General features: G+C 35.0%; 1 protein-coding gene across 1 annotated transcript in view; it reads left to right on the top strand.

The window, feature by feature from the left end:
* LOC113513827 (unconventional myosin-XV) overlaps window positions 1-19,449 on the top strand; it is a 159,354-nt gene that overhangs the window by 56,230 nt on the left and 83,675 nt on the right. The window contains exons 3-11 of the mRNA XM_052894695.1: window positions 5,069-5,319; window positions 7,126-8,231; window positions 8,326-8,489; window positions 9,060-9,289; window positions 11,998-12,216; window positions 13,409-13,497; window positions 16,206-16,344; window positions 18,429-18,632; window positions 19,260-19,398. Coding sequence (XP_052750655.1) covers window positions 5,069-5,319; window positions 7,126-8,231; window positions 8,326-8,489; window positions 9,060-9,289; window positions 11,998-12,216; window positions 13,409-13,497; window positions 16,206-16,344; window positions 18,429-18,632; window positions 19,260-19,398 — 2,541 coding nt within the window. The remainder of the gene's footprint in view (window positions 1-5,068; window positions 5,320-7,125; window positions 8,232-8,325; window positions 8,490-9,059; window positions 9,290-11,997; window positions 12,217-13,408; window positions 13,498-16,205; window positions 16,345-18,428; window positions 18,633-19,259; window positions 19,399-19,449) is intronic.

Genomic DNA, 19,449 nt, shown 5'->3' with positions numbered 1-19,449 from the left:
TCTAAACAACTATTAATGCTATCGATTTTAAATTTAAAATAGTATTACATATCATTGGCTATGTATTTCAATGGAAATAATTGGAAAAATATTTTTATTTTCTTTACTAGAGAGTCCAAAACCAATACTCAAAAGGACTTCATTTGTACATTTTAAAAGTACTTTTTTTTATGCTACATATACATATACATTTACATGCTTTTTACTTATGATTGGAATGTGAGAATTGTTGTTTATTATATTTTCGATATGTTGAGGGAATGTATCGATGGTAAATGGGTCAGTTAGACCTCATTACTAATAATCCCTTTTCCCCAATACGCCTGGGTTACCTACACTCAGCCATAATACCTGACGTTATGCTTTCGTCATAGCAGCTGAGTTAACCAAGCCAAAATAATAAATAGCATCAATTTATCAACTACACGTGCGATCAGACTAATCTATTTTAAATGAGCGTTGATAATACTGTGTTAAACCAGAGAAACGAGTGTTCATTGGAGCATGCCTACGATTTGGGGCGCGCGTTTTTTACAACTGTTTTAAATAACCGGTTATTTTAATTAATGATGGTATATTTACGAATAATGAATGTAAATAAAAAAAAAATTGAATAATAATTCTACGTATCTTGTTAGCATTATAAATGTGAAAGTATGTAAATATTTGGTTTGTTACTCTTAAACGGCTGAACAGATTTTAGTGAAATTTGGTACACGGATAGGTTGTACCCTAATCTAACTCATAGGATACTTAATATACAAATTTATGTTGGCAATAACTAGCTTCATGATATATAAATATTTTATTTAAAAGTTAAAAAAACTTGGGTTTTTATACTATTTTTAGTGATCATTATATTATAGATATTTATTTATTCAAATTAAATATAATTGTAATAATAAATAAATAATAATTACAAATAAATAAGTACTGAAACGTGCCGTATTGTCCCAACATAGAACCGGCCACCCCTTCCTTTCCCGTGGTCCATGGTACTGCTCATATCTATTGGTGACGGTTTCCACTTTCCATCAGGTAAGCCGTTAGCTTGTCTGCCATTCTAAGTTGTATAAAAAAAAACTTAGTTTTTAAACCAAAATAACTTGTTTAGCCACAGTTGAAGTTGGTTTTTTTTTGTAAAATACAATTTAATTATTACTAGTATCATTAATTGTAAATATTTATTTATTTATACTTTTGCACACATTAAAATGTCTACAGGACGCATATAGTCCGCCCTGTAGACATTTTAATAATGGCATGTTCTACCAGTCAGCCGTTACGCTAAACAGAGAAATATTTGTGTTGCTATGTTGCAACTTGAAACTTAGTGCATCTTATTCTCAAATCCCGTTCGTACAACTTACAATCCACTCGGAGTCTACCATGTGGTCCGTCCGTTATCCTCATTCTATAACAGTTCTTGTCTATCAAGTTTAAACTAGCCCGCGGATGCAGGTATGTGAAGTAATCAGTTGGCCGGGACCTGCGTTTCACTGCAGTTCGCAATATTGTCGTAACCAACTTTTTTTCTATACACAATTTTTTGTTTTTATAAGAATGCGTTAATGATGCGCAGAAAGTGATATAGGGGAAATTGTTAAATATACTAGTGTCTCACTCTGACTTTGCACGGATGTTAATTAGGATGCAGTGTGCATATTTTCCGTAAAAATATTTAAATTATAGTGAAATCCATATGAAAACTAATTACATGGTTTTTATAAGAAGTAAGCGAAGAAAAAGGCGCGGACAGCGAGTTTGTTTTATACAATTTAAAGATATCATGTTATGTGAATTTACTTAAGTTTTATCGTGTTTGAAACATGAATTGTAATTCTTATGTATGTGTTGATATTTTTCAAAAACGTTAAGACAAGTATTAACAAGAAATCTGTTTCAATTCTACACAATCGGACAAACAATGCGCAAAAGCATAGAAGAAGAATACACAAACTTATTTTTTTTATTTATAAAAAGATATTATTATATTGAAAAATAAAGTATTGACTTTCTACCTATAACATATCTAAAATATCATTATATTTTAAATGATATATATCACATACATGAGAGACAAATAAAAGAGTATTCACTCTTGTAATGCGCGTCCGCTTCGCGCCAACCCCACGCAGTTCACCGGACTCTTGTAAATCTAGTTCCTGCAATTTGTCCTGCGCTTCTGACGATTCCATATCATACAGTATTGATCTGTCATATCGACAGAGAAACAAACGTGTTGTACCTGCTTTGAATAGATTGCACAAGATGTCAAATTCTACAAAATCTTCAAGACCGAATAGGAACAGAAGACCACTTACGATACCTTCTCTGAAGGATATATGTTTGGATTTCCTAGTAAACAATGTAATGTATTACACGTGGATTCAATATTATGTTATTGAATGCTTAGTTATTAAGTTAATCAGTAAATTACATCTTATTAATTTAGAACCACTAGTGTTCAATATTGACCTGCGTTGTAAAAGATCCGAGTAAGTTCACAGATTGGCCAATTGTTGTTGCACAGTTGTATCATTTCTCTTTTATTCAGTCTTATTTACTTTTTTGTTTATACGGAATCCGGCATGTCCCGTTTTCTTTTCTCTCGGGAAAGATGCAGAAAGCGGTGCTCTTAGATTCTGCCCGCATTGTACGCCGGTTTCTCTCCCTGGGGCCCTGAACCCCGGCCGACTGTGCTTCTGCCGGGGGTTAGTTTGCCATCTCCTCTTCTTAAGAGGGGAGATGTGAATTTTCTAGAAATTTATAATAATAATAAAAATAAGGCGGCTCACTCCCGGGAAAGATGCATAAAGCTGTGCTCTTAGATACTGCCCGCATTGTACGCCGGTTTCTCTCCCTGGGGCCCTGAACCCCGACCGACTGTGCTTCTGCCGAGGGTTAGTTTGCCATCTCCTCTCGTTAAGAGGGGAGATGTGAATTTTTGTAAAAATATAAATAATAATAATAAATATTGATTTGCGTAAAACATTTAGGTAAACTTTTTAGGTTATGTCCGATAAATCATTCTAAAATTTAAAGTTTTGTGTAGCTTATTTGTTACATACTGCCAGCAAACTGTATTTGGCTATATTACTGTGTATCTGAATTAAGGATGATGGAATAACAAGTACTCGCTTCTTTAAAAATTCTGTCCAACAAATATAGTTATTACAGTTATTTCCTGCTCCCATATATATTGTATTTTCTTCACAATATTTCCCGTGCATTGTGTTTTTAATTTATGCCGTAAAAATTATGCGTAACTATTAAGTAAGCGAAATTTTAACTTAATTATAATAGTAACCCGTAATTTTAGTGTAATATAACTAAATTTGCTATTGTTAGCGCTGTTTAATTCGCTAATATTGCGCAATTACAGCAACTGAGCATTACCCACAGTCTGAATGACTTACTTCTCAAAGGTATAACGAAATGGCATAAAACTGCAACCAGACGGAAAATTATAATACCCTGACGAGCAACCGTGACTATGACATAACATAATGACTGCCTGCAATTGGTATCAGGCCATCTTTGTGACCCGCAGTGAGAAACCTTTCGCTGTCAACACCACTCGCATTGCTTCAATTCACTGCACGTTTAATTGACGTATGAATATTATTCCGTATAGGGAGTACGCAATGGATCGGTCATCGCGTTTAATGATATTGGACCATAAAGTATGCTTTTATGTCGTGGTGAAAGGTTCTTTGCAATTTGCGTAAAGGCACGCACGCACGATGCAGTTGTGCTCGAGTAGCCAGCTATTGTGCTATGTGTTGATTAGATACTGTTATATGACCCTCATTATGGTATGCATGCGATAATACGAATACGTCGTTTGCATAGTAATCACCGAAGACAATTAGACGTTAGCTGGATGTGTCAGCGGCTTGATTATATTACCGGTGCCTGAATTAACCACGTTGTGTTTCTTTTAGTGTGGGTCCTTAGTACCCACTAAGGACCCACACTAAAAGAAATACACCGTAAAGTACACCGTAATAATGGCAACATCGAAAATACATCATTTAAATTTCGAACAGAATAGACTGTTTCGAAATTTAAATACTATTTATCAAAAGAGATGTCTTTTTTTTTATACAACTTAGAATGGCAAAGAAGCTAACGGCCCACCTGATAGAAAGTGGTAAACGTCGCCTATAGACATGAGCAGTACCATGGACATAACAGAGTATACTGTTTCACCCACGATACCCCCCATGCGTTGCCATTCCTGAGGACTCAGGTGTTATTGTTCTATACCCAATAAACTCAAGTGTTATTCCTCTGTATCCAGTAAATCACGCCATATCCCACCCTTCAAACTGAAACACAGCCATGCAAACACAACTACTTCACGGTTGAAACACGAATGGGACAGAGGTACCCAAGTAATCGACTTTTGTACAAAGTCTCCCTCTGGTAAAATGTCATTCTATTTCTTTTTTCTTGTTAAGAAAGCAAATGAGATAACAAATTTCTTTGACGATTAATTTAATCATCGGGTTCTTGTATTTATATATTAAAAAACTATATGAAATCCTGCCTATGTGCTATTTTAGTGTCTGAATAAACATAGGGAAAGGATTTGTTATTAACTTTGCTTGTATAGTTGTTTCGTTTTGAGAAATGGGATATATCAGTGAAATTATAAGGTACGGCGGTTGTAACACAATAGTCCTCAGGAATAGCAACCTATGAAGGTAGGATGGATATCACAGTATATTGTATGATGTCCACAGGTGACGGTTTTTTTTTCAATGGTTAATAATGGAATGGTAACCTCGCCTACGCTATCGGTATACACTGGAGGGGCACAAGTGAGGGATGATAGATGATGATGAAAGCAGATAAGTTAACCCATCAAGACCAATTCTACTAGAATTAACCATGATAGTTTCCAGGGCAAACCGCGTGGAGGTCGACCTAATAGAATGTATTGCTAGTAATGGGAAAATTGGACCCCATTACTACAATGCCTTTCCCCCAACAGGTGACGGTTACCACTTTCCACTTACCTACTTTTTATACTAAAGTAAAAATGTTTTGTCCTCTTCAGCCTCAAACCTTTGCCCTACAAATGGGCAATGGCGAAGATGAGGGAGATCCAGTGTGGCCGCGCGAGGAGCTCGGCCCCACCGGGGTGGACGACATGACCCGCCTCCACGACCTGCACGAAGCAGCCCTGCTGTGGAACCTGAAGCTCAGATACGAACAAGGAATAATATACACATACGCTGGCTCCATTTTGGTGGCTGTCAACCCTTACCGACCGGTTGATTCTCTGTATGGACTGCAGACTGCACGGAGGTAATTTATTTATTTTTTTTTTTTATTTAATGTGTTATTTCTTCACAAGGGTAATTAAATTTTTTATCTAATATATAAAATTCTCGTGTCGCGGTGTTTGTTACCAAACTCCTCCGAAACGGCTTTACCGATATTTATGAAATTTTGTGTTCATATTGGGTAGGTCTGAGAATCAGCCAACATCTATTTTTCATACCCGTCAATGATAAGGGGTCGCCCTTATCATTGACGGGTATGAAAATACCCACCCCTAAATATTTTTTTTGACAATTTTTTTTTTATTTTTATCTATATATATAAAAATCAATTGCTGTTCGTTAGTCTCGCTAAAACTCGAGAACGGCTAGACCGATTTGGCTAATTTTGGTCTTGAATTATTTGTGGAAGTCCAGGGAAGGTTTAAAAGGTGAATAAATATGAAAGTTGTTAACTATCATTCAGATTGTTTTTATGTAGATTTATTTTATTAATTATGAATTCCTTTTGTTTGTTTTAATTTTTTATATATACGAAAGTTTAGATCTTTTATTTATCAATTGAGGCAGTACGAAGTCTGCCGGGTCTGCTAGTTTTATTATAATTTAGCATTGAAAAATACATACAACTTTAAATTTTCATCGTTTTACGATCAACCCCTGTTTTTTAATCACGATTTTTATATTTCGCAATAAGTGATAAAACAATGTTTACGGGGTCAGCTAGTCTTACAATAAAAACTAATCGACTGGAAGAGATCTCTTATAGTGATAAGCCTACGCTTACCTTTGCTTACAATATTTATTAGTTTCATCTTTGTAATTTACAATTATAGTAAAGAATGTAAATGGTACGTCAGACACCATATTTTTTTTATATATAAATATTCTTTTACTAGCGATCCAACCCGGCTTCGCACGAGTAGACAGAATTTTCGAAAATCAATACATATAATAAAAAGTTTAAGCCAATTCAACTGATCGGTTATTTTATAGTATTTTATATGTGATTCTTTAGATTGATATAACTTTTTTATTTATAATCTGATTAAAATAAAACAAACACTAAATGTTAAGTGGAGCAAACCGCAACGCATTAGTGAAAACCGCATTCAAATCGGTTAAGTCGTTTTTGAGATTAGCGTGCACAAACGTACAGACAAACAGACAAAAATCTAAAAGTCATTATTTTAGGTTCTATTGTGTTCATAAAGCCTCTCTATAATAAGTCTTCTTATATATCTTTTTTGTACAGACAGCGACCAGCTATGATTTTATTATATATATTTTTCCTTATTTTCCCACCAAAGTTATTTTATGTTCTTGTGGCTTCGTAGTCCCTAATCATTAGGAATTCACTGACGTCTTGACCTGTTTCCGACCGCAATAAAATTGTCAAAAATGCAGTAAAATATTAAAATGGGTTTATTATGCAACTCGGGTATTGCATACCGTTATAAGTACATATGTACCCTCGTTTCATATTCATTTACTGTTTACAATCATAATTATGCAAATTCACAGTACATTTGGAATTTGATATAGTTTCATTTGTGTAATTTTTCCAATGGATTTTAGTATTTTATAAAATCACCGTTGAACAGCGTTTGTTTGGAGTGACCGGTGAATGTAGTTGGTTACTAATATAAACAAAAAGTAGTAATTCAATTAACTGTAAAGTTTTTTACAAACTGTTCAATACTCTACCATTTATAAAAAGTTTAATCTAATAAAAATAAAACAAAGAATAAAAAAGTACTAGTATTGAAAAGAATTTAAATTTGTTTGATATTTTTATTGAATTTTTATTTATACTTCATGTACATTTCAGGTATCACGCAGCTGAGGCCCTGGGTGATCTTCCACCACACCTTTTCGCCATAGCAGCTGCTGCGCGAGCCTCTCTACCTCAGCCTCAGGCCATACTAATCTCTGGTGAATCGGGTGCAGGAAAAACGGAATCTACTAAACTCGCCGTCCAGTTCCTCGCTGCCGTCGCTCCCGCACCGCCAGGTCGAGCGCCAGTCTCGGAACAGATCTTAGAAGCAGCACCGCTGTTAGAAGCCTTTGGCAATGCCAGAACACCAAAAAATCACAATTCTAGTCGTTTTGGGAAGTTACTTGAACTCTACTTCAAGGACGGTGCGCTAGCGGGCGCGAGAGTTGCTCATTATCTCCTCGAAAAATCTAGGATAGTTACACAGTCGCCGGGAGAAAGAAACTATCATGTATTTTACGAATTACTCGCTGGATTAGACGAAGAACAAAGAAGAACTAGAGGTCTACTGACGGCTGAGCATTATTTTTATTTGAATCAAGGAGGAGATTCAGGCGGTGCGGGTGCAGGAGCCGACTGGTCCGCATTGTGCGGCGCTATGCAAGTCCTCGGAATAGGGGATGCGGAAAGAGAAGATATTATAAGAGTTTTAGCAGCAGTTTTACATTTAGGCAATGTTTACTTTCATCGAAGGCAGTTGCGACATGGACAGGAAGGCGTGCAATTGGGTGGAGGCGCTGAAGTTCGCTGGGCAGCACATTTATTGAAGGTCCCAGCAGAAGCATTGGCAAGAGCCTTGACAACTAGAGTGACCGCTGCAAGAGCTGAACGCATGAGGTCACCGTTGCCTATTGATCAAGCTCTGGATGCCAGGGATGCTTTTGCTAAAGCTCTTTACTCTTCACTATTCAATTGGTTAGTGCTCCGAATAAATTCGATCGTCCACCGTGCTGGCTTACACGACGCTCACCGTATATCTCTCCTAGACATCTTCGGCTTTGAAGACTTAGAAGAGAATTCGTTCGAACAACTGTGTATAAACTATGCAAATGAAACGTTACAGCACTATTTTAATAAACACATATTCAAGCTGGAGCAACAGGAATACCAGAAGGAGAGACTGGAGTGGTCTAATTTAACATGGAACGATAACTCTCCAGGTAAAGAGAATATATTTTTTTAAAAACCCATATTTGTGACAGTTATAACAAAATCATCAATGTTTTATTGTTTTATTATTTATTATTTTTTCAGTTATTCAACTTCTGAGTAAAAAGCCTGTGGGAATCTTACATCTGTTAGATGACGAAAGTAATTTCCCGCGGGCGTCCGACGCGTCATTTTTGGAAAAGTGCCATTACAACCATGCGTTGAACGAGCTATATTCTAGACCTAGGTTAGGAGCTAGTGAATTTGGGGTAAGTGGACCTTAACATATTTTTTGTAGCTCAAGTTTTAATGAAATTTTTTTTATACAACTTAGAATGGCAAACAAGCTGACGGTCCACCTGATGGAAAGTGGTAACCGTCGCCTATAGATATGTGCAGTACCATGCACATAACAGAGTATACTGTTTCGCCCATGATACTCCCCATGCGTTGCCATTCCTGAAGACTCAGGTGTTATTCCTCTGTACCCAGTAATTTCACGCCATATTCCATCCTTCAAACCGAAACACAGCTATGCAAGCACAACTGCTTCACGGTTGAAACACGAATAGGACAGAGGTACCCAAGCAATCGACTTTTGTACAAAGTCTCCCTCTGGTGAGATTGTTAACTAAAGGAGAACTATGTCTTATCTTAGTAAAGATATATTGGAACACCAAGTGCTTTAACTTAAATAGACCTGTTTTGCCTTCTCAACATCACTCTCTCACTCACTCTCACTCAGCACTTGCGAATTATGTATACTTTTTAATTTTACCCTTTGTAGTACATCACCTATATGACCAAAGCAGTCAATCGAGTCGTTTTTCACGTTTCAGATAAAACACTATGCTGGTCAAGTGTGGTATAATGTGGAGGGATTCCTCGACAAGAACCGGGATGCCCTCCGAGCTGATGTTCTGGAATTGCTGTGCAGCAGTGAGGTCCCTCTGGTGGCAGAGATGTCGACCCAACTACGAGCACAACACGACGCCAATAAAACACTCCCGAGAGGCGCCAACGGACGTTTCGTCACAATGAAGCCTAGAACTCCAACTGTTGCTGCCAGGTATAGTTTCTGTGGTTCCTAATCTTCAACTTTTCTTGTATGAGATATATATATATATATATATATATATATATATATATATATATATATATTTATATATACAACAACAATACAATACAACTTTTCTTGTATGAGATATATATATTGTATTGTATATATATATATATATATATATATATATATATATATATATATATATATATATATATATATATATATATATAGTTATTATTTTTATTTAATAAACTAAAAATGTAAGTCTGTGATCATTCAGACTTACATTTTTAGTTTATTAAATAAAAATAATAATATATATATATATATATATATATATATATATATATATATATATATATATATAGTTATTATTTTTATTTAATAAACTAAAAATGTAAGTCTGTGATCATTCACACGAAATGTGGAAGTATCTTTACAACACAAGGGGTAAACAGTCATGGACGGCGATAGTCACCTGATAGAAAGTGGTAACCGTCGCCTATAGACATGAGTAGTACCATTGACATAACAGAGTGTACCGTATCCCCATGATATCCCTCATGCGTTGCCATTCCTGAGAACTAAGGTGTTTTTAATGGGTTATAATACAATGGTAATCCCCCCTGCGCTATCGGGTATGCTGGTAGGGTACCTGTGAAGGTGATGACAGATGAGGATAAAAAGACAAGTCAGTTAGCCCATCGTGACGAGTTTCACTAGAATTAACCACGACGGTTTCCAAGGGGAAGGTGGAGGTCGACTTGATAGGATTTATTGCTAGCAATGGGTCAATTAGACCCTAACAATCCCTTTCCAAAAACTAAGGTGTTTTTTTTTAATGTGTGATAATGCAATAGTAACCCTGCCTGCGCTAACAGTTTACGCTGGCGGGGCACCAGTGATAGATGATAGATGACGATGAAAGCAAGTCAGTTAGCCCATCGTGAAGAATTCGACGAGAAGTAACCACGATGGTTTCCAGGGGGAACCACGTGGTGGTCGACCTGATTAGTAACATTGCTAGCATTGGGGCTGTTAAGCTCCATCGCTAACAATCCCTTTCCCCACAGAACTAAGGTGTTATACACCTCTGTACTCTGTAATTTCACTGCCATCTTTCACTCTGTCTCAATAACTGTTATTGTAATTGACTTGTCATAGTGATATTCCATTGCGTGTTTAAAAGTGAAAATTGTAACGAACATAAAACATTAATGGCCATTGTGGAGAACTGCAGATAATATGAATTGTTTTTAGAATCTGTTAACAACATTGTAATTCTTTAAAGGTAGTGAGAACACAAATCAATCAAGACCTCGAGAAAGTATAGAGTCAATGACATTTTTATTAACGTTTATAATACCCGTTTATGGTAGATAGATAGATAGATAGATACTCTTTATTGTTTCCTCCAAAAGATTACAATAGTAAACTTATTATAAATATAAATAATTACAAGAAATAATCACAGTGAGAAAACAATGGGCGACCTTATAACTATGAGCTATAATAACTAAATAACTAAGAGCGATCTCTTCCAGGCAACCTTTGGATGGAGAGGAGTAATTATAAACAAATTGGTGGGAGGCACGATGAAAAATTTTGTTAGTTCTAAATATGGGAGATGTGATACATATAATATAATAAATATTATCCCTACTCATTATTATATTTATATACATACACCTACACACATACATACATATATACATATACATACATGGATATAAATGCCTACACAAATACATAAAAATATATAAATATTGTTCACGAAAAGTATGCAAGAAATAAGTATGTTAACCAGACATATAAACATATTAAGAAGATGACAACTTGCTCAAATAAAAGTCCTTAAGTTTTGTTTTAAAACTAGCCATTGGTATTCGAAATGTGAATACCTAGTGCTTTGAACCAGCCTTGGTAGGCAAAAGTGCAGTACCTTTTAAGTGTATTATTTGACGGTACGTAGTTAGTAAATCTATTTTTATAATTATTTCTAATAGGATATAAAAAATGTGAATATTTGTAAAGATGGAGGGATGTTTATTACTCTTTCACGCAAAAACTACTAAACGAATTTAAATGAAATGTTGCACATAATTAGGTTATGTCCTAACTTAGCACATGGAGTACTTTATATATTTATTAACGCGGTCCAAGCCGCGAGATACACATAACTAATACTTTTATACACGAATATAGTTCATATTTAATTTAAATAAAAAATACTGATATTTAGCTGAAAGATGGAAAAAAAAAAGTGTTTCGTTCTCAGAATGGCAACAATCGAAGTAGAATACAGTACAAAAAATTAGGTATTTTTATTTATTTTATAATGAATTAACATCGCTGAATGATTCCTTTCCCATGGGTGTCGTAAGAGGCGACTGAGAGAGAGCGAGGGGTGGACAGCACCGCCCCTCTTAAAACATCTCCAAAGCCTAACTGCGGTTGCCAATCCGTCTGCCAAGCGTGACAACTACTAGCGAAACCTCCCAAGGAAGTGGCTTATGTTCAGCTGTGGACAGTTAAAGGCTGACATGGTGATGATGATGGAGAATGCTGATAGTTGCTTATAGACATGAACAGCACCGTGGAAATCGTGAAATATCTATGACGCTCGTTCATTATTATTTCTAAAGTTTTATGTATCATTCCACTGCTATGTCTCACCCCATAAATTAAATAAGATTATTTCTATTTTATCTTAGGTTCTCGGACAGCCTCCACCAGTTGCTGGAGTCGATGTCAAGATGCAACCCGTGGTTCGTTCGCTGCATCAAGCCGAATACAGATAAATCGCCGATGAAGTTCGACATGCCGTGTGTCCTCGCCCAGCTCCGATATACTGGCATGCTGGACACGATCAAGATAAGGCAGACCGGCTACCCAATCAGAATACCTTTCCAAAACTTCGTTGATAGATACAGGTGAGATTTTTAAAGGATTAAAACGGACTGGTTACCACAGTTGCACTACCAGTATACGCTGACGGGCCCCAGTGAGGAGTGATAGGTATACCACAATGGCTTCCAGAAGGAACCGCGTGGAGGTCGACTAACATCGAGGCTGCTAGTTCCCACTATTAACAATCCTTTCCCTCTATTTTTAATCTCTGAAAATGGTAACTTGGTCTGCGCTGTCGAGTATACATTAGCCAAATAGCGGAAAAGATGGATAAACAAGACTGAAGTCAGATCACTTAGCCGTACCCTTACCTTAGAATTAACAACAATGGTTTTTAACCTCGTGTAGTTCGACCTAAATATACTCTATTAGTGATCTGGCCCGGTTTCGCAGAGGTAGATACAATTTTCAGAAATAATATGGTTTATATTACTCGCTGATAATGTAGACCAGTGATTCTCAACCTTTTTTCTTTTGTTGCGGCACATATTTAACGATTTCAAAATTTGACGGCACACAAAGAAAAAGATAAAAATTATTTACTTACTACAACACACTGCATAAATAGTTTATGACAAAAATTTTAAATATTTGCAAAATTTGGCGGCACACTTTTAAAATTTGGCGGCATACAAAAGTGCCGCCGCACAGTGGTTGAGAATCACTGATGTAGACTTACTAAAGGATAGAATAGTTTTTGACTATATCCATTACGAACACAAAAAATATTTCCTCTCTATAATATTAGGACAGAATAAAGAATTAATAGACTCCTTACTCTGATACTGTGATATTAGTACAGATATAGTATATATAGCTAGTTATATATATATATATATATATATATATATATATATATATATATATATATATATATATATATATATATATAGTATTATATATGTTATTTTTTAATTACTGTTTTAATTTAATATTATTAATTACGTTGCACCGTCAATTATATTTTCAGTTATTCCTGTCTACGGTCGACTAGTAGATGACGCCATATGGTGTTGAAACCGCCATTTACATTTTCTAGGTGTATTATAGTTTAATTAATAAATAAATATTGCCAGCACTGAGGCATCTAATCCTACTTACCTACTATACGATATCGTACGATTATATCGTCACGATATAATAGGAAAGCAAAATATATGCTATTGTATCGTGACTTTTTAATGTAATATTGACTAGTTGTATATTATGTTACAGGTACCTGCTAAAATCGACTCCACCACGGTCGACTCCCTATCGCGAGATTTGCAATTCAATACTAGCGGAGATGCCACCTACTGGAGCTGGTAGGTTTTTACAAATTAAGAATTGTAGAAAATATACATATATGTATAATAATGTACATCATTCATATGTATAATAATGTACAGCTATTCATGGTATATCATGTATAAACGAATATATATATTGTCAGTCGTAGAATACTGACGGATCTAACAAATATATATATATATCCGTCAGTATTCTACGACTATGTATTCTTAACATACAGTCCACACACCATTCCGTTCAGATATACCTTATATCCATATTTTACATATACAAACATATTACACGCCGTTCCCTTATGTTTTATAATATAAATTTTAATAAAAAAGGATTGACTTTAGTTCGCAATAAAACAATGACATTTTTGAACCTTAAGTGCTACAAGAGCATATAGTAACACTTTGTTCTACAAAAAAGGTGAAATGGTTGAGAAAAGAATTAATAACAATGACCTTACCATTTCAACCGTTAACTATCTACTGCTGAATGTAAATCTTCTCTATAAGGGAAGTTTTGCCAATGGTTGCCACGCTTGGCAGGCCAGTTGGCAAACGCAATTAGGATTTTAGAGATGTTTTAAAAGAGACGCTGCTGCCTATTCCTCCATCATTAAAATACCTTAGTCGCCACTTACGACACCCACAGGAAAGTAAGGGATGGCCTATTTTATGCCGGGATTACATGAATAATTATCTTTCTGATATAATAAAATTATATTCATAATTGGGGTGACATATATAAAAGACATTTAAGAAAAACATATATGAGGCGTCTCAATAAGACCTATGGAGGACAAAACCATAACATAGAAGTTTTGTCTGTCTGTTTATATGTTTGTTCTGGCATCATGCAATAACAACTGCACCAAATTGAATGCTGTTTTCACAGTTATGTTCATAAAGATGTAACTTAAGTTCTGGTGTATATTTTATCTTAATACGGCATCTAAAAGTGATTTATTTCTTTGGTTTATTTGCATGTTAAATAACTAGCAAAAAGTTAATTAATATAATATGATATATTGTTTGTCTACCAAATTTTCATAGAAAGCCTCTTAAATAATATTGAGTAACAAATACTCAGATATCTTTACTAATGTTTACATTAATAATTTTAGTAGGATGCATAGTGGTATTAAAAAATAATTAATTTCATCCAATACTCGATAACGATAGACTTATCACATAGGAAAAAAATTCTTTAATTTACCAATTAGTTTAGTTCACTACAGTGAGTTAGCAGTGTCCAGTTACTGCCCTAATTGTTAGTTTCAAACTAGTAGTTAATTTGTTAAAGGATTGAGTGGGCATGTGAGAGTTATCGTTTTAAAACCACAATGGTGAAATGGAAAACTGTAAAAAAACGCCTCACAAGATGTTGTGTGTAATTTGTATTTTTTCTTTTTATATATTTTGTTAAACTTTTTTATTCAGTTTATTGTAAAATTTTATTTTTATATGTTTTTAATTTAGAATAGGCCACTCCTTCCTTTACCGTGGGTGTTGTAAGAAGCGATTAAGGGAACTTTATAGTAGAGGTATGGGCAGCAGCATCCCACTTAAAATATCTCTAAAAGCCTAACTGCGGTTGCCAATCCGCGTGTTAAACGTGCCAACTACTGGCAAACCCCTCCTTATGGGGTGACCTATGTTCAATAGTGGTCAGTTAACAGCTGATATGATGATGATGATGATGATGATGATATTTATAATTTAATTTAAAATTGAATTTAAAATTTCAATTTACTCTATACAAGTAAAATAAATATCTTAACAATTAAATAACTTAATTGTTGATAGTCTTATTCGAAGTGGCCAATAAAATTCAAAATAGTATATACCTAGGTGATGAGAAAAGGAAAGTATCACAGTGCAGTATTATTACCCTAACTGTAGTTGATAAAAAAAAACTACATTACCAGAGGGAGACTTTGTATAAAAATCGATTGCTTGGTCCCATTGGGACCTCTGTCCCATTCGTGTTTCAACCGTGAAGCAGTTGTGTTTGCATGGCAGTGTTTCGGTTTGAAGGGTGGGATATGGCGTGAATTTACTGGGTACAGAGGAATAACACCTGAGTCCTCAGGAATGGCAACGCATGGGGGGTATCATGGGCAAAACAGTATACTCTGTTATGTTCATGGTACTGCTCATGTCTATAGGCGACGGTTACCACTTTCCATCAGGTGGGCCGTCAGCTTGTTTGCCATTCTAAGTTGTACAAAAAAAAAACTATTTTAATACGGATTTTCCAGGAAAATAAAATTCTGAAATAATAGTTTATCTGCATGTAATAAATGTTAATCAAATCCATTTAGTTGTTACAGTGAGTTTTTATAACACACTTTAAATAAATTTTAAACTCTCTAAATATTCTTTACAAACTTTCAATTTTGGTATCTTCTTATCTCGATAATAGAGATAATCTCAATTTTTTTAAGAGCATAGTAGAAGGAAAAATAGAAGGCAAAAGAGGAAGGGGAAAACCGAGGAATAACTACATGGAACAGATAAAAGAAACACTAGGTGTCATGTCGTATAGGGAGGTCAAGGATATGGCCTAGGATATAACTGGCAAAGAAGATGCATGGATTAGTTGCACCGATAAGAGTAAACTCTTAAATGAAAAGGGAGAGCTTATCTTAATGAGAAAAAAGGGCATGACAGACAAAAAAAAATACATTTTTTAAAGTTACTATAATATTTTTTTGTAAATATGATTACAGTCGGCGCGGACTACCAACTGGGTGCCGCGCGGGTGTTCATAAGGGAGGCGTTGCATAGAGCCTTGGAACGTTCTAGAGCGGATAAGCTGCGTGCAGCTGCAACCATATTGCAAGCGCATGCACGAGGGTACCTCGCGAGGTAAGCGAGCGTAGTGCTTTTTTTTTTTAAAACAATTTGTCTATAAACTATAATTATTATAATAATAACAGTATGTATTGTAATTGAAACTTTTGATTCAAAATCCACATTTTGTATTATTATGTTTACTTGATTATATTTTCACTCTACATATGAGATGGGAATGCAAAGATGCAAAAGAGAGATGCAAAAGATGCTTTTTTAATTATACAGCACTATCATACCTACTTGTACAACAATTAGTCCATTACCTTAAGGTTGTCTTGAAAAGATTGCTCTCAGCAATAAGACCGCCTTACTGTACTTATACAATTGTATCGTTGTGTTTGTGAATTGCTTTGCTTATTTCCTATATTGTATAATGCAAATAAAGTATACTCATTCATTCATACTCATTCATGGGAAAAAAGCAGATGGCATATTAATTTTTCTTTGTCATATAATATGTCATATGGCGCTATGGCGCCCTCTAGATGTACAGAGTGATGAACTTTGCTTTAAACCTTATGATCACTTATTACTGTTTTTTTTGTATGAGTGAAAATGGTATGGTAACCCCGCCTGCGCTAACGGGATAATCTGGCGGAACACCAGTGAAGGGTGATAGATGAGGATGAAAACAGGCCAGTTAGCCCATCATGATGAATTCGTCAGGAATTAACCATGATAGTTTCTAGGGGAAGCCGCGAGGAGGTCGACCTGGTTGGGTATATTGCTAGCAATGGGATTCTTAGTCTCCGTTACTAACAATCCCTTTCCCCCCGCTTATTACTGTTAGATTAGTTTTGGTAGGATAGATACGACCAATGTATAAATAAATAATTCCTATTTGTACATAACACTTTTAATGCATGAGTTTTGAGTATTTGGGGTTATGATTAATAATACGCAAATTATTTTATTTATCTCTTTATTGCACCATAAATAAAAATATACAATGACAAGTGAATAATTCAAGTGAAACACAGTAACATAAATACAGATTGAAATATACACATAAAGGTACAAAAGGCGGTCTTATCGCTAGGGCAATCTCATATATTTAAATTATATATTTAACATAATCAAAAATCATCATATAAATTGGCGTTTATTATGAACAACAATTTATTTTAACGACTTCTGTAATACAGCATATGAAACCATATGCCCAACATACAGAAGTCCCAGATTTAATTCTCTGATGGGCTAACTGAAAATACTAACATTTCCTTAATTAGTTTTTGAGTTTTCTAAATTGTACCCCCAAACATTTGTTATGTGGTTTTTCAAAATAATTTAACCTTATTATATGATATAATAATATATAAATAAGCTATATATATATATATATATATATATATATATATATATATATATATATATATATATATATATATATCGTTTTTCGTTCATTGTATTTATCAACTAATAGGAAATTTGTTAAAAGTAGTGTTAAAATATCATTAGTGGTTTATGATATAAATGTTAACTGCGTTTAAATGTACTATTAGAATTTTATTTAAGTACAATAAATGTATATTTATAATTGATTGTCTGTTGTCGTGTATGTAAACTGTAATACCGAAACGAAATCTTGGGTTTTTTAATTTTATAAAAGGTCGCATACTTTTGTATATATTTTAGTTGATTTTTTTTTAATTATAAGTACATATCTGTATTTAAGTATTTCAACTATAAACCTACTATAATATACTCTATAATCTAAGATTTCAACTATGTAGAGTATATATCCAAATAGAGGAATTAATTTACTTTTTTGCCTGGAGCGGATATTGTTAGACTCCGTTTATAACCGCTCTTAGTATATACGCACTACTATGCACTTGGAATTTTGAAATAATAGGTTTTGTGTCAAAAAACATCGTAACAAAGTCAGTTATTATGAGTTAGAAACTAAACTACGAACCACTTTTATAAAACTTCTATGGGACTATTCGTATCCTTTCAGATAAATTTAAAAAAAAATATATCAAATCAAACTAGATGACTGAGTTATGAGGTAATAAACGTAAACAATACAGCCTAACTGAAAACCTCTTTCTTGAATAAAGTCAATGAATAAATGTGTGTGTTGACGTCAGGAAACGCTACCACCAAATGCGGTCGGCGGCGGTGAAGGTGCAGGCGTGGTGGCGCGGCGCGCACGCGCGGCGGCGCTACCTGGTGGCGCGGCGCGGCGTGACGCGCGCGCAGGCGCTGCTGCGCGGCCGCCGCGCGCGCCGCCGCCTCGCCGCGCTGCGCGACCAGCACCGCCGCCGCCGCGACGCGCAAGTCGCCGCCGCCAAGTTAGTACTTACACTCACTTCTATTTTATTCACTTCAAAAAGTAGTACATAAGAATTACCTGTCCATAGTGCTGTTCCTGTTTCTGCAGATAAAAACAGCACTAAGGAAAGTGGTAACCGAATGAGCTCGCTGCCGAGGTTATCTGTAGAGACTAGACAGTATGGGATCCTTCAAAGGTTTTTAGGGTCGGCAACGCCGTAGTGTTGCAAGCGTCCATAGGCTGTAGTGACCGATTACCATCAGATAAACTGTATGTTTGTTTTCCACTTCATAGGTATTGAAAAAAATATCTATTTACTTTGAATACAATCGGTCTCTTATCATGTTCATACAAACGTCCATTATTAATTAATAATAAATTATTAATAGAATATTAATAAAACAAAAATAAAATTTCCAAAAAATTACCCCATGAACTCTAAAACGTACTTAAAAGTGCTGTTCTTGTCACGTATATACCCGACTATTATTTTAAGTCATAAAACCCTAACCATATCTATCCTATCATTATCTACTCTATCCCGTTTCTACATTTCTAGAAAGTAAAATTTCCATTACTATTTTTGTTTTTCAAAACCATAACGTTACATAATTTTTCTCGTCATTTACTGTCCTGTATTTTCCAGACGTCGTGCGGCCGAACAAAAAGCACAAAAGGCTAAAGCAGAGAGTCTGCAAGTGTTGGAGGTGCCGGCGGAACTGGCCTTCATATTATCGAAGGTTGACGAGTGGCAACCACCGCACACTGAAAGGAATCTTATCAAGGCAAGTATTTTCAAAAATCTTGCTAAACTTAATTGCATAATAATAATAAAA

This window comes from Galleria mellonella, unplaced genomic scaffold, assembly GCF_026898425.1.
Source record: "Galleria mellonella isolate WM207_F2 unplaced genomic scaffold, CSIRO_AGI_GalMel_v1 utg116, whole genome shotgun sequence".
Lineage (NCBI taxonomy): Eukaryota > Metazoa > Arthropoda > Insecta > Lepidoptera > Pyralidae > Galleria > Galleria mellonella.
Note: the sequence above shows the minus strand (reverse complement) of the source record. Positions and strands in the feature narration are given on the sequence as shown.